This window comes from Sparus aurata, chromosome 20 (assembly GCF_900880675.1).
Source record: "Sparus aurata chromosome 20, fSpaAur1.1, whole genome shotgun sequence".
NCBI lineage: Eukaryota > Metazoa > Chordata > Actinopteri > Spariformes > Sparidae > Sparus > Sparus aurata.
The window spans coordinates 25,883,209-25,907,072 of NC_044206.1; the positions used below are offsets into that span (position 1 = coordinate 25,883,209).

Here is a 23,864-nt window from a genome sequence, read left to right on the forward strand (position 1 = left end):
ATGGAGGCTTCCTCCAACCATTTATCAGAATAAACCAGCCTGATGTGAGAAAATATGTGAGAAGATTTACAGGATTTGGACACAGTGACACCTAGTGGACCAACACAGATCTGATCCTCCATTAAACCCACAAGATGGCAGCAAGTTTTCACCTTTACATCCAGTGGAGTCGAACCACCAAAGACCTACTCAAACAAAGTCTGTCCCTGTATTATTGGTTCAATCCCAAATAAAACGCCTGAATCCAGTTTAAGTTATGTTCAAATGTATTTTAATAAACAGAGCACATGGTCTTAGAATCAAGTACACACTAAAAAGGGTCAAAACATCTTCTCAACAACTCTTTAGAAAGAACAACGCAGGCACTTTACCCAGCTTATGTTTAACAGGAACAACAGTGGAGGAGGAGGGTGTGTGTGTGCATGCGTTCATGCACACGTGTTTATAAAAGTCAGTAAACAACATATATATGTAGATTTATTTTTCCTCAAAAGCATCTCATCACTGTGAACAGTAAGGTCATCAAAAATAAAAGCACATCAGAACAAAGAAAAACACCCGCAGCCCGTCTCCCACGACAACCTGAGAGCCGACAGGAACCGAACCAGAACCAGAACCAGAACCAGGACCGTCTGCAGCTCCGAGTCCAAAACAACATTTACAGGTCAACAAATCAACAGTATGAGTTTGGTTTCATGTCTCCCAATATCTTTTCACTAAAAACATTAAAAACGAATACATCAACGTGTGATGGAGTCACAAAGGAACGGTCACATGAGTGTACAGTGCAGCAGGTGAGGTGAGTTAAGCTGGTGAGCAGAATGAGAATCAGTCAACACTTCAGTCCACAGCAGCGTCCCTGGATCCCTGCTGCTGTGTGCAGTCGTCTTATCTTAACAAACATTTAGAAACCTTTAAATGTGTCACTGTCAGCGCTCAGCTCAGGTTCTCTGGGGGTCAAAGTCATTTATCAAAGTCATGTTCCTCTGCTTTGGTAAACTTCATGTTTTTGCTTCAGCTGAAAGATTTACAATCTTCTCTGGATTTAGTTTTGAGTTCATGTCAACATTTTAAAACTACGTGTTACCTCGCATCGAAAAAATCCACATACTGTTTCTGTAGATGAGGCGATGTCTGTCTGTCTGTCTGTCTGTCTGTCGTTTTTTATGAATGATACCTTTTTAAAAATAATAAATGGCTCAGGATTACTGCTGGAAATATGTTGATGGTTTATGTTTTGCTTAAATGCATCAATCTTAGAGCACAGCCAGACCGGAGAGCGGCGCCACAAACCTCTACCTCGCCAAACAGGCGGTGCTGGAAGCGTGTTGACGTGTTAAGTACTCACGGGGCTAACATGCCAACCAGGAAGCTACCTACCACTGAGCAAGCTAGTTAGCTCGCTAATTACACAATACAATTAACGTTTGTACCATCCACTGGAAACATGCCGCTTCAGTTTGGTGGAGAGTTTATACTCCTGCAGAGCTTAAATGTAGAAAAAGAAGAGTAGAGCTATCTGTCCATCAGGTTAGTGAATCCACAGATTACACTGTTATTAACCTGTCTTGGTATTTAATTCCTCTATTATAAATGCTTGCATGGCTAAGCCCTTAGATTTAGAAAATGCTTTGACCTTCTGTCTTATGGATAATTTTTCAAAATAAATTCAAGAAGAGCACGATTCTTTGAACATCCCTAAAAAAGCTTTTTTAAGTGAGTCTGGATTTAAAACAATTTTGACAGGATGACCTTTTCCACTGGAGATGAGAGAGAGGAGAAGGTAAAAGCTCTCCAGTGTTAAAATATTCAGTGGGATTGTCTTCAAAAACAAACGGAGAAGCTGGATTAGTCAGTCTCTCAGCGTCACAGACCACTGACACAGTTTTTCACGCGGCTGCTGTTGAAAAACCAAACGACTGCAAACTTTGGTTCGTCTGTTTCTTACGAGCCGGGTTTTGTGATTCTTGTGCTACTGAAACACGTTAAAACTTCACTGTACAATTAAAGATCTGTTTTTTTTTCTTTACACGGCTTCTGTTTGCCACGCAGCGATACTTTGTGAATAATATCCGGGAAGACAAAAGTGAAGGAGAAACAGCAGAGGAAGAAGAAGGTCCTATTCCACATGTGCACACACGAACAATAAATGGTCCCAGGAGGTTTTGTTGAAGGATCATGTGACCGGTCAGGTAGTTTACTAAGCACACGGCGCAGTCAGCACATGGAGCTCGTGTAGAAGTGTGTGTGTGTGTGTGTGTGTGTGTGTCCTTTAGAGATGGTCAAGAATCATCATCAAATCAGTGTCATGTGCAGGTCAGAATTCTCAGTGGGTCGACTGTTAAGCTGCTCCCCGCCATCGCCGTCAACGAATCCCAGCCGGGCGATCTCGCTGCGGCGTTTCCACGGGGACTCGATCTCCTCCGTTACTTTGAAGACTGCACCGTCTCCTGCAGCGACAGGCGGGAGCGCGCCGAAGGGAGGGGCATCATCACGGACTGGACGCCGCTCAGCCTCCACGGAAGCAGACCCAGGAAGTTGTCCTGGTGGTGCGTGTCCAGCGTGAGGCTGAGGGCCCGCTGAGGTGGCGCTGGAGGAGGATTGTGGGTAGTGTAGCTCCTGGTCAAGGGGGTAGTAGAAGGTGGAGGAGGATGTTGGGGAGGGAGAGGAGTGGTCACTGCGTTCCTGGAGAGAGGAAGGAGGAGAGGAAGTGAGAGGCAGAAGAGACAGACGGTTGTGAATGACGGATGGATGGATGGATGGATGATGGGCTGAACGGAGGGATGACTCAGTGGGTGGATGACGGGTGGAGGAGGAGTGCAGAGTGAGGAGAGGAGGCAGTAAAAGGAGAAGTCTGTCAGATTTCTTCTCTTCCTTCAGACAAAAGCATCTAATTAAGCTGCAGGTCAAAATGTAGAAGTCTAACGTCAACTTGTTCACCAGGAAACTAAAAGTTTAATATTTTTAAAATTTGTAGGGAATCAAGTTTCTACCAGTAAAAGATAAAAGAAACAAAAGATCGACCGCAGGATAAACTTTTTATCTCATCATTTTGCTTTTCTCAATTTTGACATTTCATCTCTTTTTTTCCTCAACAAATTTCCTCATAATTGTGACTTCAGGTCTGACGTATCAAACAGGCGCGTAATAACATCCAAGCTTTACTTAAGCAAACAAAAATAAATAAACAAAATAATAATAATCTAAGATTACAAAGTTATGTTTGCTGACGATTTACCTTGTAAATCTCGACATATGACATTTGATTGACTTAAAAACAACTATATGGGTGAGAATTAAACTCAGTAAACATTTGGTGTTAGATTGGAAAATTAAAAATAAATCAAACTCCACAATATCACACTGCGTACCTATTAAGCTAAACAATTCTGAAAAGATGATATCATCTTCACAGAATAATTTAATGGATTGATGATGACCAGATCATTTAATGAAAGGAAATCTGGGTTCCACAGATGCTGAGGACGTCCTTAATGGCTGCCAAAAAGCATTAACTCACCTCAGAGCTCTTGATTAATTAGCAGAAGAAAAGCGTCTGTTCAGCACTAATAGCTGAAGTGTAGATCCTGGTGGTCAACACAGAGTTGCCTGAGAAGCATTTCATGTTTAAAAGCCTGAATTTCAGCTGTGAATTAGCTGTGAACTGCTTATTTGAAGTTTTGCAACTGGATGTTTTTGAACTTTGGCAAAGTTTTATATCAGCAGACTTTTACTTTTGATTTTTAAAAGAAATAAAAGAACCAGATATTTTCTAACACAGCTCTTCATCTTTTGCTCTGATGATTTGTTGCAGTTTAAGTCTTGAGGTGCTCCAACCTGACATCAACACAACTGCTCAAACTCTGTAAATCTAGTAGACAGTCCACAATGTGGACGACTGAACTATTCTGAAGAGTACGATTTTGTCCTTTGGTCCCTTAAGTTAACATTTTTTACCTGCCAGCTTAATTCCTGAGATACGAGGTCACACAATATCCATCCGGAGAAAATGCTGTGAACTGTGACTGTAACACGAGGGTTCATGCAGTTACAAGCGACACGTACGAACGAGTGATGCTGCAGTTGCCAAGGAGCAGGGCAGGAATCGAACAGCAGTTGCTAAGGAAGCGGAGAGGCAGTGGGGCTTGGTGATTGGACGATGAGCAGCAGTGGGAGGGGCAGGAAGTAGGCAGCAGGGCTCATTTGGGGAAGGTTAGTACGTCACTGTCACACCTCACTCTCTGAAAAGCAGACACACACACACACACACACACACACACAAACAAGCAGAAAGACAGAAAGACAACATGACAGAGGGTTAGCGGGGAAAAAAGAAAAAGCTCATGATGAGTTTGGTTTTTGCCAAATCCTGCTGGGAGTCAGGAACGCTGTAAATGCTGTTAAGATGTGAATAATGACACACAACAGGAAGAAAAAGAGCTGCGACGAGGACCAAAGGAGTGAAGACGGACACATAAAGTTCAGAGGTGATTGGTTATGAGAATGAGAGGGGACGTACAGATCTGAGCTGACTGACATGTGGATGGATGAGCCCACATGACAACTGAACATGTTTAAAAACACCAATAAAAGAAGAGAAAAAGATCAATAAGAGGACGATGATGCCTGGGGGAGGGGGGGGGGAGTTATGATGGAGGATGAGGATGCTGCCGACAAACAGCATTCAGGCATGAGATGATCATCAGTGATGAGCGAGCACATCTGGCTGCAGGCGGGACTCAGGTCAAAGGTCAGTGATCAGGCCCTTATCATGCAGCACATCTTTGTTTTATTGATCCTAGATCCAATTTCGGACTTGCTAACATTCCACCTGCATCAAACTGCGTCAAACATGTCACCTAAGGACAAATCCCTGACACCTCCTGCCTCCACCCTTCAGGCCAGCCCCTCCATTCTGAGCTTCCACATCGGATGTAGGGTTTCCTTCCAATTGCACGTCTTTCAGAAGCAAACTTCAAACTAAAAGTTATGAGACTCTCTTTCATTTTTCAATCGCTTCTACTCTGCCGATGTATCTGTAGCTTACTTTGCCATCTAGCTAACGTTACATTGTTATGGATCGTTTTGTTATGTTGCATCCGTGTCGTTTGGTTGCATGATCCCTGAAATAAAACAAAGGTCCAGCAGTAAAATTGCTGCTCCTCTAATGTCAGTGCAGACTGGCAGGGTGGGAGTACGAGTTGCTAATGTTAGCCCACAAAGCACCGCTAGTGTCCTGCTAATGAAGCAGTGTTCGTTCATATTCGTTGACTTTATTGACAGCAGCAGTGTGGTCAGACCACAGTAGAGCAGCAGGAATCACCACAGCTGAAGACAGCTGTTGGAAATGAGGGTGTTGAAGGGTTTTCTAATATCGTAGGAGGAGATTTCAACCACTGCCTCTTGTTACTCTGTCCTGACGGGATGGAGCTAAAGCCTGAACACACTGGACCTTTGAACCAAGGATCCACAGTGATTCTTGTTAAAATCTGTCCTGAGGTCCAGAGAAGAGAGATTTCAGCTTGAAGTAGTGAACTGAGCCACAGGTTCAGAGACCATTTGGATGAAAGACTCTTGTTAATGCAGGTGGAAGTGAAACGACAGACTGGATTGTATTTGAGATGAATCTTAAATACAATTTGTGTAAATCTACAAACTATCGACCTGCTGTTACTACAGGCCGCTCCTCTGCTTCAGCATGAGGTGATGCTAACCAGACAGCCAGCAGCAGCTTTAGGATGGATGGACACTACAGGGTTCACTGTGCTGCTAGATACAAACAACAACGCCTCAGTTGGACTCAGAACCAGAAAACTCCTGTAGTGTGCAGAGTCGATGCTCGGTGAGAGGTGGCTGGTGACTGGGGTAGATGGGAGGGTTGGGGGGGGGCACGGGGTCACATACGTGCTGCATTCACCACTGCAGAATGGTGTATACCTCTGTATACACGGGCTGGACAGCCGTCTGGCCTGACGGATCTGAAAACAACAGTTTATAGCACAGCGAAGTTACAGTGAGGTGAAGAGCTTCTTTCCAAACGACCACCAACCATCCACAGAGGCCATCAACTGTCCCCTTCAGTCAACCAGGTGACATTCATAGGTCTGAAACATGCTGCCTGGAAACACTGTAGCAGCTTGTTCCAGCAGTGGGAACAGAGAACGTGCTGCACTGATTGGCTGAACCATATTTCCCTCCAGACATCGTGCTCAGATGTTGTACTGCTGTCCAAACCACTCACAAAACTGCTTTGTCTTGTTGACACTTTTCTGGCCTACATTACATGTCCAGTCCGTTGTTACGGTCGTGCAGACTGACTGTCGTTGAATGTAATTAATTTATCTTGTGATTCTGGTGGTTTATTGTGTCGTTTTGGAAGGAAACTCTTCAGACAGACAGAGAGAGAGAGGAGACTGAGGGAGAAACATCATTATGTCGTTGTGTGTGTGTTTGTGAGTGTAAGGTGACAATTTGTGCAAAAGAAAACACATTTCAAACATCATCATCATCATCATCATCATCCTCATCGGGTTGTGAACCTCCTAAAAAAAGAGAGAAGATGATAAAACATGGACTGAATCTGTTCAGGTTCCACTGCATGATAACGACAGAACACTTACATTCACCTAGTGACTGATTTACAGTGACTACGTTACTGACTGTGGTGTACAGATGATAGGAAGTAAACAATGTCATTATATTACTCCACGTTTTAAACCTCGTCCGCTGCAGGAACGCTTTCTTCACCAAAAGCAACAGAGCTTTTGTAAAAGTACGTCTAAGGTTTTCTGCTGAGGTTTTACAACATACAGTTTGAGTTCTTGGAGAGTTGTGGGTGTCCAGGTAGATATTTCCTCTTTTATAACATACGTAAGTGCAACATGAGCGTGACAGGGAACCTACAGTGTTAGCGGAGCGTCCAGGGCCGCGCTGAGCCACGATCGCCCCTGAGATGGCCTTAATCCAGCTGTGCATGTCCTCTGGACTGTCAGCCTGACACACAGAGAGAGACACACAATGTTAGTGTGTAATATTTCTTTAGTTTGATAAACTTTAGTAGTTTTTTCACATGTCAGCCTGCAGGTGGCGCTGGAGGACTAGGTAAGTGATCACTACAGCGATCAGGAGATTTTATGAAACTGTCTGCGTCAATCCTTCATGTCAATCCATCCACAAACAATAAAACACCAACGAGAACAATGAAGGTAAGCAGCGCCTCAGTGAGTCCTGTTCATGTGTGTCACCTGTACGTAGAAGGTTCTGGAGCTGGTGACCATTTCAAACAGGTTGTCCCTCATCATCAGCTCACTGCAGAACACAGAGCAGAGACCAGAGCGGCAGGAATGTTCAGATGTGCCGAGATGGATCAGCAGCACATATTCACCTGCCGACAGGGAGCGTCACTCACCTCTGTTTGCACTCCTGCACTTTGTGAATCTCCTTCAACGGGATGACTTTCAGCGCCTCCCTCTCCTACAAGGAAGAAGAGAAGAGAAAATAAGAGACGCTTCACAACATCTAGAACACGCGTAGCCACAGGTACGACTCTTAGGAAACCTCATGACTCAAGTCTGTGCTATGTTTGTCAGATGTTTCCTCGTCTGATTGGATTCTCACCTTGTCAGGAACAGGAAACCTTCGAGAAAATACTAAACATCCAATCACAGAGAAATATCTAAAGATTACACTTTGTATCTGGGATGTAATTATTTCAGATTCTATCGTTCATAAATCTTATGGTGCATATTCATATAAGACAAAATCTTAACTTTGTTTGTCATCACCCTGCTTTGTCTAAACCTGATCAGAGATTCAGCAGTTTAAATCAGCTCACTTTCAGCTTCTGAGTCAGTTTTTGGATAAACTGAGGAGAATGTGGTGTTTCCTCTCTTTGATATCATGATATTAAAACATTATCCAGGAGAATCTTGTGTTGCTACACTGAGGAACAATAAAATAAGTTCTTCATGGGAGTTTACAGCCGGAGAGAAACTTCACAACTCTGTTCTCTGTTGTAACGTTTCCAGAAGTGACTATTTTCTCAACAGTTGTACTCATGACATCAATATCAAGGCATGAGCACACAGCTAGTACACACACACACACACACACACACACACACACACACACACACACACACACACACACACACACACACACACACACACACACACACACTGGGTGTGTCTCCAGACAGGCTGTAGTTGGGACTCGCTTATCTGTCCACACGTGGATCATATGATGAGGTATTCAGGACGCATGCCGCAGCGTGTAGAGACGCACAACTGACTGAGGGCATAAAAAGCCTCGCTGCGCACTCACACACACACACACACACACACACACACACACACACACACACACACACACTTGGGTGTTCTCCATTTCATTTTTCCTTTCAGTTTATTGTTAAGGGAGGTAAACATCAAACTTCTAGAAAATGGTGTGTGTGTGTGTGTGTGTGTGTATGTGTGTGTGTGTGTGTGTGTGTGTGTGTGTGTGTTCATGGTTAAGTGTGAGGTACTCATGCTCACACACTCTTCAATAACCTGGTTCCAGGCAGCTCTCTGCTGTCACAGGATGTTTTAAACCATCAGTTAACTCAAACAGCTACGAGACAGATTTTCTCACCAGGTCAGATTTATAGTAGCTGACGGCGTTTTCATCCAGCATGAAGTACCTCCTCTTCCAGTTCTTCATCTGAGGAAGAGGAGCACACACAGAGACACCAGTGTATTAGTTAGTTTAACCCAGTTAGTTGGACATGGCTGCCGGAGAAAAGCGGTTGGTGTTTTTCACAGAAACAAAGAAGATCTCGATGATTTCAGCCAAAAGTAGTGCAGATTAAAATGTCGTAACTTAATGGAAGGTCATGGTTCATTAAATTCTAAAGGGTTCATCCTCTGAGGAGCAGGAATGTAATCATGTACACATCATGAAGAGTGGGTGCACTCTCACCACAGCTCCCTGTTTGACACAGTATCCAGCCTTGATGACGGTCTGGTCCTGAGCTCCTCTGGACAGGAAGTAGGGCAGCTGATTCTGACCACGCTTCAGACCTCCGCGGTCCGCCCCGTTCTGCCCCTCCCCCTGCTCCTGAAACACACACAGACACACAAATATCATGTTTGCTGAATGTCATCTCAGATTATTAAGAAAACATATATCGTAGGAGCAACGTAAGCATCCATTTTGTGTCCTCAATTTACTTCTGACGCTCGGTTCAGTCTTTTATCTACAGACATCATTTATCAAGAGGATCACAAATCAATGCAGCACAGCCAGATTATATCTTTTTTCATTCCATGCATTCTTCTTCTTCGTCAGCAGCTGTCGGGGGTGTGGTGCTAGTAGCAGCTAACGTAGCTTCGAGCAGAGATACGGAGCAGGCTACAGCGGTCTGGTTAACGTCCTTCTTCCTACTGTAGCTCCACACTCATGACATCACTTAGGACACAAACTTTACTTTAATAAATGAATTCTTAATGAGCTCTGAAGCATTTCTGTGTCTTTAGTTTCTCAGCAGCCGAGTCGAGACGCAGGACAGATCATAAAACTCAAACCAGCCGTCACTCGTTTGTGTGGATGCGTGTTGGGTCACGTGTCTGCGGCTGCATACCATCGCAGGCAGGACCGGACCTGACGGGCTTCTGCTGAGGCAACGCTCATGACAGTGTGTGTGTGTGTGTGTGTGTGTGTGTGTGTTACCTGTGTGGCAGTGATGATAGGGACTCCTCCGATGATCTCAGTCTTGTAGGAGACCTGTTTCATGGCTCCAAGGGCTTCCTGGGGAGTCTCTGCGTGGGCGGCGTGGCCCTCGCCTGGCTTTGGCACCTAAAAACACAAAAGGAGATGAACAACAGGCCCGTCTGTCGAGCACACGGTCAACACCCACAGGCTCGCGGTTTATCTTTGTTTTCTTATCTCTTCAAGGAGCTTTCATCCTGTATTTGGTCTCCTAACAACAAGAAAATCAGCACATTGCTTTTGTGTTTTGGAGCTGTAAAGAAGATACACCAGGCACACACAATACTTGCTAGTAAGAACAATTTGTCACTGCTTTTGGTCACTACAGGATATTAAGACAGACAGAAACCAGAAGAAGAGACTTTTGTACACAATGACAAAGACACACAACCAGCGTTTGTAGCATCACTGGCAAATGTGAACACGGAATATTTGTTATGATATTGGAATATTTGTACAGTGAGGACATGGATGTTGCGTTGCTTGACGTTATATTCAGAAGACACAAACAAACCATAATTATATAGTGAAGGAACAGAGAGACAAAAACGTCTGCTGACAGCGTTTTGATGACAAATTATTCTGAAGATCACCTGAAGAGCAGAAATGTTTCGCTGCCTCGTTCACAGTCGTCTCTGTAGCTAAGCAACCGAGTAGACAATCTGCTTCCTGTTTACATCTAGTAAAGTTAGCATCAATCCGTTTCTAAACATCATCAGCCTACATGCTAAGTGTACTTGAATGGCCTTGGGATATGTGTTTACATGTGTGTTGTGTGGATTAAGATTATTTCTGACACTGTGTAAAACATTTACCTGCAAGGAGATTTTCTTTTTTTTCAAAAACTCTTTAAACTTTCAAAAATACCCACTAACATGTGGACGAGGCCTGAAACATAAATAACGTCTCGAAAGACTGCACATCTATATTCCTTTAAACGTAAACGAATAGTGTTACAGATGTTTACTTACTAAACCACAGAATGTCGGAATTCTGTGGTACAAAATCGAAAGTAAAGAAAAAGGAACATAAAGTTATGAGAACGGATGAACATGACACCTGTGCCTCCTACTGACGGACGCCGCTGCAGCTGCAGGTGGATGTGAAAGTCTTTTATGTTCTCGTTCCATTTAAACTCTGTAAAGCTCTGAACGGAACTTTATCTCTGTGGCCTGATGGGTAATTTTCCATCTGCTGCAGCCTGAGGCACAAGACAGAGTGGCCTACAACATCAGGAGAAACAGGGTCACCTATTGATCCATCAGTGTGTGTGTGTGTGTGTGTGTGTGTGTGTGTGTGTGTGAGGCTCACAGTAATCTTGGTGGCGTTGTTGAGAACACTGATCCATTCCACCAAATCCTGCTGGTCGTTGGCCTGCAGATAAAACTTCCTCATCCCTGCATTTATAACTACAGAGAGAGTCAGGGAGACAAAACAAGATGTGTTGTTTTTAATCTTCTTCTTCTTGGTTTAAAACATTCAACAAATGAAAGCACAACAGGAGGTTGAAGAAGAAAAACGACACCGGGCTGCATGTAAATCAAGAGCTAAAAATATCAGTTTGTTTCTGGTTTCTCAGCGGCAGAGGATGTGAGTGTGTGTGTGTGTGTATGCTAACATCCAATCCAGATGCAAATACACACACACACAAACACATACACATACACGTACAGAGGTCAGGTCAGGGATATTGTACAGTTTCCTCCTATTGAGTGACAAAAAGCTACCGTTGGCCACCAGAGGAACAACAACAAGCAGCAAGGGACAAAAGAGAGGAAATAAACCTTACAGGGGAGGAAAAGAGGGAGGCAGAGAGGGAAAAAAGGGAGAAACGAGAAAGGAAGGAAGCGAGGAAGGAGTGGGAATAGAGCAGATTGGACAGGAAGAAATGCCGGAGAAAGAGTAGAGGAGGTTTGAGGGGAAAAGCAAATCGATGGCCAAAACACCACCTGAAGACTGCACCTACATGTGCGTTTATCTGCTGCTACATCAGGTTTTCCACCAGATGTTGGGAGCTGGATCCAGGGATTTAGGTGGTGATCAGGTCTGATGAACGGAAAGAGGGAGGAAGGAAAGAAATAAAGAAAGGGAGCATAAAAATAAAGATGAACTTACCAAAGCAGAACTCTGCCTTCGGTCTGAGTTTGGTTGCATCACTGACCTGAACGAAAGAGAGAAAGGTATTAATTAAGAAGAAGGAGAAGAAGAAGAAGAAGAAGAAGAAGACTGCACGTGTCAAAGCTAACAGGATGTTCAGGATCTGTAATCTTTACCACGATCATCTCAGGTTAGCAGGTATTTGATCATAGACCAAAGTGTTATTAAAACTGTGTGTGTGTACGTGAGAGAGGACTCACTTTGGAGATGTAGGTGAGTTTGAGAGATCCCACCTTCTCTGTACCTTTAGGCAGATTCTGAACGAAGACACACAAAACATACAACCATTAGTTTCATGATGAACAGTAACAAGTACCAGAGGGGGCTGCCTCTGTTGCATCCACATGGTTTGGGTGTTTGAACGTCCAGTCGAGTGCTCAAATTAATTAAAATGTTCACTGAAAATCTGCACAAAGATTCAAAAAGAAGAAAGCACTGTGATATGAGACGTTGTCGTACCACGCAGCAGCGTCAGCAGCAGATATTAACTATAAGCTGCAAACATCTGGTCACTGGCAGCAGCTGCAGCAGTCGACCTGCCCGAGGCTGCAGTGTTCGAGGACTTCCCCGGCTGTGGGAAACATAGACGCTACCAACCTTTTCACTTTTTGTTCTGGTTCCTGTTTATCTGCATTGTTTGACACGTGATCTGATGCAGCTCTCAGATGTGTCTGATAAGAGCTACATGACTTTTAGATTCAACCAATCACGTTCCAATCTGTTCCTATAAACCCACGACTTCCTCTTTTAACCCAGATTATTTCAGGGTTTCACATCGTCAGCAGCTCACCCTCCCCTGGTTAGATATCTTCTGCCTTACTGTTTTCTGTTCATTCATTTTCTGTGGACTGTACTGACGGTGCAGCTCTCAGTCTGACTCCACACACACACACACACACACACACACCGTCCTTCTGCCCCAAATACTCAGTGGAGCAACAAATGTGAGTTAATCCGCTGCTGAAAATAGTCCCCTACAAATGCACTGCTTCCTCCTGTTCAACCAACATCTGCTCAACAGTGACCAGCTGTTTTAGAGGAATGAAAACTATACGTTTGTGAAATAAAGATTTGTCACTGACAGAACAGAACCAATGGTCTTTGGGTCGGGTGCCACAGACATCTGAGAGTTGAGGCTGAAATACAACCTTGTGAAATAATAATCGATCTTGTATTTCTTTAGACCAATCGCAATCGTCTTGGGTGGTGCAAAGCCCAGGATGTAGCGACAGCTCCGCCTGTCAGGGGGGAACTTGTTTCGCTCGTGGGGAGGCGAGCTGGTCGGGTTCATGTTAAGCGTCGTCAGTTTAAGCGTGGACGTTGCTCGCCCGGATGTTGTTCCCATAGCGACGGGGATTTTGTTAACAGCAGCTCGCAGATTGCAGAAGGGACGAAAATGCCGACGAGCGTTTCCCAATCCCAAGATGACGTCATAAAACGAAAGATATTCAATTTACTGTCATAAAAATATTCATATTTAAGAAGCTGGAATTGGAGAACTCAGAGAAAACTGAATCAAACACGTCAATTCATTATAAAATATCTGGCTGAAATAGACGCCTGAGGGCAGATTTACCAGCACAGTCGACATCGGTGAGTCAGACTACATTTCTAATGACTGCTTGACTTCAATGAAAGCAATACAGGAAACTATGCGAAGGATTATCTCCTGAAGCGAGTCTCAAGTCGCTGCAAGTGTGCGAGTGAAACTGTACTGTTAATAACATGCTGCCTGGAAGGAAGGAAACGTATCTATCACGTCTATAACTTCACACATCGGAGCTGCTACAGATCATTTAAAAAGCAAACTTAACAAACTGCTTAAACATACATGTCTCACACACACACACACACACGCACACACACACACACACAGCCTCACCTGTGGGTTGTCCATGTACCACAGCAGGTTGCCCTGCTGAGTGTCCAGGATGAAGTATCTGCGCAGGAACCTGCCGCTGCTCTCATTCTCCTCGATGTCCAGGAATCCGCAGATGCGATTCTGTCGGTCCACGTACGGCATCGCGACCCCGACCAGCTCAGCCCGCCCTGGAGCATCACAGGAACGCTGCCGGGAGGCGGGACAGGTCGACAGGTAGAGTTACCTCAGGTGAAAGCAGCCACGCTTTGAAGGTTTTTAGCTGCAGTCAGGCTGCATGTTTCATTAAATATTAAGTCAATGCTCAGCTCATAGCAGAGACACGTTTTAGTCTGTTGGCTTTGTATTTAATCAGATTTGAGATGAAACGATGACCTGACTCCAGCTTTTAAATGTTTAAACACCCACATACACAGTGCAGGAGGTGTAGACCGCTACACTTCTCATCTCACATGGACATAAACAACTTCAAATAAAAGCTCAAAGTCATTATTTTAATCTCCTTGCACAAGCGTGAGTGAGCAACAGTCGAACCCTTCAGTTCCCTCTCATGACAAAACCTGTTGCTACAAGCAGGTGACCTGAAAACACACATCACAACACCAGAATGAGGATTTGAACACTTCACCTATTTATCTATTCTCTCCAACTTTCAGTTTCAGGCCTTTTTTTGTAAAGTTGCACAATGCAAGAGGACTTTCCAAATGCAGGAAAACACCTGAAGAGTCATGTGTTCATGGTGTGTGTGTGTGTGTGTGTGTGTGTGTGTGTGTGTGTGTGTGTGTGTGTGTCACTAACTTAGTTTTCAAGCTTAACAGATTTTGAGAATGATCTACTGTATGTCCTGTTCTCCAACTACTAGTCAATCATCTCTCATGGACGGAGTCTTTGCAGGATTTCAGAGGATCGTACATTTATTAAAGCAAAACTACAGCTGCTGAAACAAAATGACAGCAAGGAAACTCCCCGACTGACAGAGAGAACATTCAGTCAGTCAGTAAAACTCACGATGTCTAACAGAAGAGCTGCAAATACTATTTTCATCACTCACTTTTCTGCTGGGTATTAAACGATTAATTGTCCCAGTTTCCCAGAATACAAAGTAATGTAATGTTCACATGTCAGATTCTGTCCAACCAAGAATCAAAAACCTGAACAGTGACATCAGATATTAAAACACAGAAATCATCTCCGAGTTCAGCAGCTACAGTGAAGACTTCAGATTAATAAAGGTGTAAATCTGGTCTCAGATCAGTTTGTTAGTCTGTGATCGCAGCAGACAAGCTGCATGGAGGATTTTATATCATCAGGAGGAGGAGAGGAGGACTTTATATCATCAGGAGGAGGAGAGGAGGACTTTATATCATCAGGAGGAGAGGAGGACTTTATATCATCAGGAGGAGGAGAGGAGGACTTTATATCAGCAGGAGGAGGAGAGGAGGACTTTCTATCATCAGGAGGAGGAGAGGAGGACTTTATATCATCAGGAGGAGGAGAGGAGGACTATATATCATCAGGAGGAGGAGAGGAGGACTTTATATCATCAGGAGGAGGAGAGGAGGACTTTATATCAGCAGGAGGAGGAGAGGAGGACTTTATATCATCAGGAGGAGGAGAGGAGGGCTTTATATCATCAGGAGGAGGAGAGGACTTTATATCATCAGGAGGAGGAGAGGAGGACTTTATATCCTCAGGAGGAGGAGAGGAGGACTTTATATCATCAGGAGGAGGAGAGGAGGGCTTTATATCATCAGGAGGAGAGGAGGACTTTATATCATCAGGAGGAGGAGAGGAGGACTTTATATCATCAGGAGGAGGAGAGGAGGACTTTATATCATCAGGAGGAGAGGAGGACTTTATATCATCAGGAGGAGGAGAGGAGGACTTTATATCATCAGGAGGAGGAGAGGAGGACTTTATATCATCAGGAGGAGAGAGGAGGACTTTATATCATCAGGAGGAGAGGAGGACTATATATCATCAGGAGGAGGAGAGGAGGACTTTATATCATCAGGAGGAGGAGAGGAGGACTTTACATCATCAGGAGGAGGAGAGGATGACTTTATATCATCAGGAGGAGGAGAGGAGGACTTTATATCATCAGGAGGAGGAGAGGAGGACTTTATATCATCAGGAGGAGGAGAGGAGGACTTTATATCATCAGGAGGAGAGGAGGACTTTATATCATCAGGAGGAGGAGAGGAGGACTTTATATCATCAGGAGGAGGAGAGGATGACTTTATATCATCAGGAGGAGAGGAGGACTTTATATCATCAGGAGGAGAGGAGGACTATATATCATCAGGAGGAGGAGAGGAGGACTTTATATCCTCAGGAGGAGGAGAGGAGGACTTTACATCATCAGGAGGAGGAGAGGATGACTTTATATCATCAGGAGGAGGAGAGGAGGACTTTATATCATCAGGAGGAGAGGAGGACTTTATATCATCAGGAGGAGGAGAGGAGGACTTTATATCATCAGGAGGAGAGGAGGACTTTATATCATCAGGAGGAGGAGAGGAGGACTTTATATCATCAGGAGGAGAGAGGACTTTATATCATCAGGAGGAGAAGAGGAGGACTTTATATCATCAGGAGGAGAAGAGGAGGACTTTATATCATCAGGAGGAGGAGAGGAGGACTTTATATCATCAGGAGGAGGAGAGGAGGACTTTATATCATCAGGAGGAGAGGAGGACTTTATATCATCAGGAGGAGGAGAGGAGGACTTTATATCATCAGGAGGAGGAGAGGAGGACTTTCTATCATCAGGAGGAGAGGAGGACTTTACATCATCAGGAGGAGGAGAGGAGGACTTTATATCATCAGGAGGAGAGGAGGGACTTTATATCATCAGGAGGAGGAGAGGAGGACTTTACATCATCAGGAGGAGGAGAGGAGGACTTTATATCATCAGGAGGAGGAGAGGAGGACTTTATATCATCAGGAGGAGAGGAGGACTTTATATCATCAGGAGGAGGAGAGGAGGACTTTATATCATCAGGAGGAGAGGTGGACTTTATATCATCAGGAGGAGGAGAGGAGGACTTTATATCATCAGGAGGAGGAGAGGTGGACTTTATATCATCAGGAGGAGGAGAGGAGGACTTTATATCATCAGGAGGAGGAGAGGAGGACTTTATATCATCAGGAGGAGAGGAGGACTTTATATCATCAGGAGGAGGAGAGGAGGACTTTATATCATCAGGAGGAGGAGAGGAGGACTTTATATCATCAGGAGGAGGAGAGGAGGACTTTATATCATCAGGAGGAGGAGAGGAGGACTTTATATCCTCAGGAGGAGGAGACAGTATTATTTATCTATTTAGTTTGGGGTGAACTGCTCCTTTAAGATATATAATTTACTAAGCACATTTCTGTTTGTCCTGCTTGAAAAATGGCTGAAACAATTAATGTATTATCAAAATAATTGCTGATTAATTTTCATCCCATCAGCTAATTGATAACACAATCAGCTCTAAATGAGAGAGACACTTTTAAAAGTCTATAAAATGAACATTGGAAGTGATATATAGTCTATAATCAGCCACAGACACACTGTACCTGTATGAAACACCTTACAGCACATTAACATGCATTAAACACCTCAGACACACGTTAAGTTCACATCACAGGAGAGTTTCAGTGTCTCTCTGCAGGACAACACATCACCACTTTCCTCCATGTTGACCGTCACATTACCGCTTTATAGCTCAGGTATTAACCACGAGCTCGTCCTGTTTCCGCCGCTGTTAGCTTCCACTCAGATACACATCGGTCCACACACACATCAGCACCAACACCAGAACCACTGCGGTCCATTTACACAGCCACCGGAGCTCAGTTCCTCCCGGTGGAGATCAAACTGTTGTCACGGGCCTAACGTTACAAACATCGACCGTTTCCTCTCGCGCCTCCATTAGCTCCCTGCTCGACAGCTCGCGCTCATCAGTTATTATATTCATGTCGGACATTAATCTGCTGACGACCCGGTTCGGCCGCGCGGCGGAACACGGGCGGGTAAAAGCGGCGGATTGTGGGTTTACTTACACAGTTCTGCTCAGTCCGAGTCCAGTGTGGCAGCTGTCAGGCACCAGCGTCAAGTTACACGCCAGACAAACAACCCGCTTCCGGTTTCAGCTGTTAAAAATAAAAGCAGACGACAATAGCGTCACTTCCGTGTGGACTTCAAAGTTAAATACCCCAATGGATGTAAACATGTCAACAACATATAGATATAAAGAAACAAGACTTTTAATCTCTATAACAACAGAGAGTCATATGAGAGGATTGATTCTACGACCAAGGCTTTTTGATTTGGGCCCCCAGCTGAACCAGCACCGCCAGTATTAACTACATATTGTCCATGTTCATCATTTGTCCACTGTACATCTGACACAACCATGTCATTTCTTACTGATGAACAAGAAAGTAACAATATAACTGTTTTAACATCAAATGTGCAAAAGTGCAGGACAGTCAGCCACAAATTAATTGTTTCTAACGTAAAAGCAATGTTAAGTATGTTGTATGCAAGTAAAAGTAAATGTAAAAAAATGATATGAAACAATATGAAATAAATCAAATGGAAACTTAAATAATGACATAAAATGAACTGGGTCAGAAGGGACGTGTGCAGAAATTATTAAACCAACAGTATGGACCTTTCGATCTGTTAAAATAATAACAGAATATGTCAGTTATCTTTTGTATTACCGCTGATGTAACATATCACACACACAAAAACATATTTTGTTCAACCTGTCATGTGTGTTAAAAATTGTTTTCTTGATTTTGAAGACCAGCTGTCTCCCCCTGCGTCCAGTCTCTGTGCTGAGATAAGCTAAGATGAGCAAACCAGCTCCTGGCTGAAGATTCATAATGGACAGATAACTGATGACTCCCTGCCACAAAGAAGATAACTGCATTTCCCCAAAATAGGTGAATCTCTGAAGTGAATTTATAATATTTTGACTCACAGATGATCTGACATAGCATGAAAAGGAAATTATTTAGGAATTATTCAACAAAAAACTGATCATCACAACTTGTTTGGCTTGTGACTACATAAAAAAAAAAGTCTATCTATCACCTCATTATCACCATATGATCTGTTGTGTTTCAATAACGTGTACAGATCTGAGGTGGTAAAATTACCCAGGAAGAAAAACAAAACCTTTTGTTTTTTTCAGTGAAACTTTTGAGCTTTTATTTTGAAGGCAGAAAATAATGTTTTCCTCACAGTCTTACTGCTGAAGACTTGATGCAGATTTCCAACCAATCCACAGCCAGTTTAACTTTTTTTCCCCTCGCTCTTCTTGCAAAGGCTGATGGGAAATGCAGTCTCACAAAAACCCAAAGTGCTCTAACATTGCTTCTTTCTGTAAGAGCAGGCAAGTGGTTAACAGCGAGTGCAGAGAGTCTGAGATCCATCAGATCAATGTGAACAGGGAAACTCAGGTCAAAATGTCACCTGACAGGAAAGATTCTCATGTACCTGCTGTTAGAGACCTGAGATATTCAGGTGGTTATGGTGACACACACACACACACACACAGACACACACACACACACACACACCTCGCTGACCTGAAACTCCCTCAGAGACGGAAACAGCATCTGGTTTAGTGCTTCAAACCAAACTAGGGGACTTCCCACGTGTGTGTGTGTGTGTGTGTGTGTGTGTGTGTGTGTGTTTGTGTGTGTGTGTGTGTGTGTGTGTGTGTGTGTGTTGTTTCTGACTGAGTGAACCTAAATTATTTTCACCAGGTTTCACACCTTGTAATAAACCTCTGAGTGTTCTCTCTTTCGGTTTGGTTCAGGTCGTCTCGTTGACATCAGAAATGAACGTGACAGACAAACTAACATGTTACTGTAGTTTAAAGTGAGCCTGACAAACCTCTTGAGTGTTTTAATTCACTGATTTATACTGACTTTAACAACTTTCTGAAGCGTTCTGTGGACCATCAGGTATCTTTTTTCTTTCCTCCAGACAGCATTTAAAAACCATCTTCAGCGTGATGTGTCACAGCCCGGTTCTGAAGCTCTGGAGCTGCAGACTAACAGCCAGCAATAAGAGTAATACAAAATATTTTTGGTGTCGAAATACACTGCTCTTTTTCTACAATCTATTTGGGCAATATTGCATCCCATTTACTGGCGCGAGACAAATATCTTTTAAAAATATTACTAGCAGCCAGCAAGAAAGCTGTAACCAGAAGGTGGTTGCAGACCACACCTCCAACAGAGACGGACTGGATTGATATTGTGACTAATATTCAAAATATGGAAAGGATGACCTTTTCGCTGAGTCTTAGGATGGATAAGTATCTGCATTACTGGGAAAAATGGATTGTGTTTGTGACCACAAGAGATGCTCACCGGCCATTATGAACTGACTTGCAGTCTCATTATTATGATATCTGAATGTGTAGGTGACCAACTGTTCTATGTCTTTTTGTGTGTGGTATGTGTTTATGTTCTCTCTATAAAAATAAAGTGCAAAAAAAAAAAAAAAAGACTAACAGCCAGCAATGTTTGAAAGCCAACAGATTGTTTCACAGCTCTTCACACTGATCTGATTTTTATCCCATTTTTGTGTTGCAGCTTGAGGAAAAGGTTACAAATGTTCATATTTATATTGTGTATCAGCCTGAGCCTAGAACTACTGGAGTAAAGTGACCCAGTTTCACACTTGTACCTTTTAGCCCATGCAGTTGTGAGTCTTATTTTTAGGGGACACTCCCACAAACTTGAGGCTAACTCTCTGAAGCAGCGCCAGCAGAACTCTACAGGCTGAAGTCGGGCTCGGCCCACTTTGGAATCAATAAGGTTTGTGCTGATGTGAACACTGTCTCAGAAGTGAGATTTACAGTGATAGTTGCATTGGCTTTAACTAAAATCAGCCCCTTCAGAGCCAAGTGTTAATACTCGGATTAAAGTCTGGGATCAAGTCCGTTAATCTTTAATGGATTTTACAAATTGTTGTCCTTGAAAATCACTTTTGCGCTGCGGCTACTTCTACAAGTCTTCAGTGTCGTCTTCCTCTCATACACTTTATTCATCACACAGAAAAAAAGTTATGTTAATTATAGAAGCCTTGAGTTATAACATTATCATTATCATATTATTCAAATCAGCAATATGTTTCCTGTTACAGCTGTTTATTCAACGCACAGGCTCACACAAATAACTCCAACACATAGTTAATCACTGCGGTCTGCACTGCACTGTGCACATGTCTGTGTGCATAATGAAGAAATACAGAAGTCAAAGGTCACTTCTCCTTGAATATAAAAGGACAATAAGAAGGAAGGAGGGACAAACATAACAGACGAACAGATATGAAAGGAGGAGACAGAAGATAAGATGAGTGAAGCAGAGACAGATTGTGTGTGAACTCTGACACCTGGTGGTGGCAGACGAACATCACAGCTCAGGAAATCACAAATCACAAATCACGTTGCCGGCTGGTCGATGCACCTCTGACAGCTGCGTTTCTTAAAATGCAAATGATCAAGATCTCACCTGAAGTTACTCCTGCTTCAAATATCTCAGTCTGCTTCCAAATAAAGAATAAATGGTATGAAGGCAGGTAAAGGGAAGTGTCGGGTCAGGAACATGGTAAAACATGGAACCAGTGAAGAGGAAATGTAGAAATGTGTATGCAGGGACCACAGAACAACTCTGCTACTGTCTTTATAGACCATGTGAGGTTCAATCAAGAGAGAGTATGTATGTAGATATGAGACACTATATCAGTGATGAGGAAACATCTGGGAGTGAACGTCTGAAAACAAAGTCTGGAGGAGGATGAAGTATTTGGCAATACCTGCTGAGATTTGTTTTTCTTTCTTAACCTTAATCACACACTAACCCACACCGGGTGTTAAAGTTGCCTAACCAGAACCGGACTTTAACCACAGAGCCACAATCTTCCTCTCATACTGACTGTAGTCAAGTTGCATGTATTTTAAAGCTGTGAACATCAGTGTAGAGTTTTGTAGAACGATAGGTTGGATCTTAACGCTCATATTCCAACAGTAATCACAGTTGAAGTGTTCGGTCAGGAACCGAGTCTCTCCTCCTGCTGAGAGAGAGACGATGCATGTTCTGGAGTCCCTGCCCACTTTATCCAATCAGGACAGAGAACTTCACAAAGATGGTGGAACAGGTAAAGCTACTGATACCAGTGCTCCTGGCTTCTACTACCAAGAGACATGATAAATGGTGTTCAGACCAGATAGAGGCAAAGAGAGCTGCCCTGCAATAAAGACAGGAGTTGTGTAAGTGTGGTGACAGAGAGAGGAGGGAGGAGTCGCTAACTGCAGAACTGACAGGAAGTTAGCTAAAGGGACAACGCTCAGAGCTGCTTCAAGGTGTCGCCACATTAGTCTTTGATTCAACCAGATTGGCCGACTCTCAGCTTCTCTAAACGTTCCACCTCGTGTGCAAAGGGAATACTACTCCCTGCATTATCGGTAAATGTTGGAAAGTCTTCCAATATGGATCTTATTCTGAAGGACACAGGTCTGTTTTTGCAGCAGCTTAGCTCTTGTGGACTTTAATGTGTGCCAGGGACCCAGTTTATACTATATCTTCAGCAGCTCACTGTCAACCTCCAGCACAAGTCTACAGTCTACTACTCCTTAAAGTCTCTCAGTAAAGGAGAATGCAAATATATTCAGTGTCTGCAGTCGTACCTCACAAAATCACATGTAAATAATATGATTTGGTTCCTCGAGCAGCTGCGACAGTCGATCGAGACAGTCTCACCCTGGAGTCAAGTAAAGAATCAAACTGCCAGTTTGATGTTTCCAGTCAGAGCGATTTTTGTGTGAGGCCTTCAAAGTCCTGATATGGAACTCCAACAGTATCTTTTGTGTAAAGAAAGTAAAGAGAGTGCTCCCCTCTCCAAAAAACAGTGAGTTGATTGGGGTGGTAAGTCATTTGGCGTCAGTCCTCTTTGTCTTTGCCAGATTTGATCCTACAGCTGCTATCTGCTAAATGTCAAAGGCCTAATTGTTTTTAAGGACGGCGCTGCCAGCGCTGATGCCAGACCCTGTGCTGGTCTATTCTTCAAAACCGTATGATGCCTGAGCACTCCAGGTGCCACCTCCAAGCTCTGCCAGGATCTCAACAACCAACGCCTGCTCAGGGAGCTTTTGCTTCCAGATCTGTTCTTTATTGTGAGAATATGGAGCCCCTCACGGTACAGTAAGGCCAGTGTGTTGGCTGACAGGACGGCTGATGCTGGCACAGGGGCCGCAGCATGCCACGCAGGGATTGCAGCCAGGCTTAGAGCTCCGCAGTAACAGGTTTTTTGAGGTTTGAAGAAGTGAGGCTCGATGCCAAGTTGACCTGACTGCCCTGAAGAAACAGACAGCCGTAGTGGGGTGCATGTCAGCAAGCACTGGGATCATTTCAGGTCCTTCTGTGGTAAATGGCAAGAGCCAGTCATGCAGCTCTGGTGACTCCATCCCTCCTCAGAAACAAAGAGACGGAGACTCAGAGAATCTCTTTCTGTTGGTTCGTGTCAGGAACCTTTCAGAGAAGACAGAGACTGTAATGGTGGTTCATCTGAGGATAAAACAGAGCAGGCTGGAAATGCTCGTTGTGTTGTGTCTGCAGGTACATTCAGATATTCAGTAACAACATTGTCCAATTGTGCTTGAGAGCTCAGAAAACACCAGGTAGTCCTGCTATTCCAATTATTCTTCTCTCATCGTTTTCGTTGTCCTGAAACATATTCAAGTCATCCAAATGCATCTTAGCTTTGTTTTGAGCCATTTATCACATTTGCTTCAGTGCACCTCAAAGACACAATGAATTACAGTTGTTATTTCCAGTAAAAAGGGGTTACGTGAGCTCATTAATATAAAACAAAAGTCCCCAATAAATCATATTGACTCTTTTGCAAAAGAAAACACGCTTTGTTCATCTCGTAATGCTGCACAGAATATGTTTTTCAGTAAAATGTTCAGCGGCAATATATTTAATTTGTTTACAGTATCCAATCTTGCAATACAATATCTGCTTGTAGCAGTGCTCAACAATAATTTGATAATTATTACCATTCAAC

The 23,864-nt window shown here is 43.6% G+C and overlaps 1 protein-coding gene across 5 annotated transcripts; it reads right to left on the minus strand.

The window, feature by feature from the left end:
* Positions 1 to 254: 254 nt before the first annotated feature.
* LOC115571243 (pleckstrin homology domain-containing family A member 1-like) lies at positions 255 to 17,923 on the minus strand. Of its 5 annotated transcripts, none has more exons than XM_030400504.1 (13): positions 17,834 to 17,923; positions 13,787 to 13,972; positions 12,105 to 12,161; positions 11,863 to 11,908; positions 11,059 to 11,156; positions 9,709 to 9,834; positions 8,959 to 9,096; positions 8,632 to 8,700; positions 7,409 to 7,473; positions 7,245 to 7,308; positions 6,904 to 6,993; positions 5,938 to 5,978; positions 2,296 to 2,685 (listed from the first exon to the last, which is right to left on the minus strand). In XM_030400504.1, the coding sequence occupies exons 2-13, from the start codon at positions 13,925 to 13,927 to the stop codon at positions 2,427 to 2,429; spliced, it is 1,194 nt and encodes a 397-aa protein (XP_030256364.1). In that variant the 5' UTR covers positions 13,928 to 13,972; positions 17,834 to 17,923; the 3' UTR covers positions 2,296 to 2,426. The 5 variants fall into 5 exon arrangements, 3 of the variants coding, with proteins under 3 accessions (XP_030256362.1, XP_030256364.1, XP_030256363.1); XM_030400503.1 differs by having other exon boundaries at positions 5,905 to 5,978; XR_003981894.1 differs by lacking the exon at positions 5,938 to 5,978 and adding an exon at positions 4,066 to 4,241 and having other exon boundaries at positions 2,546 to 2,685.
* Between the last annotated feature and the right edge of the window lie 5,941 nt (positions 17,924 to 23,864).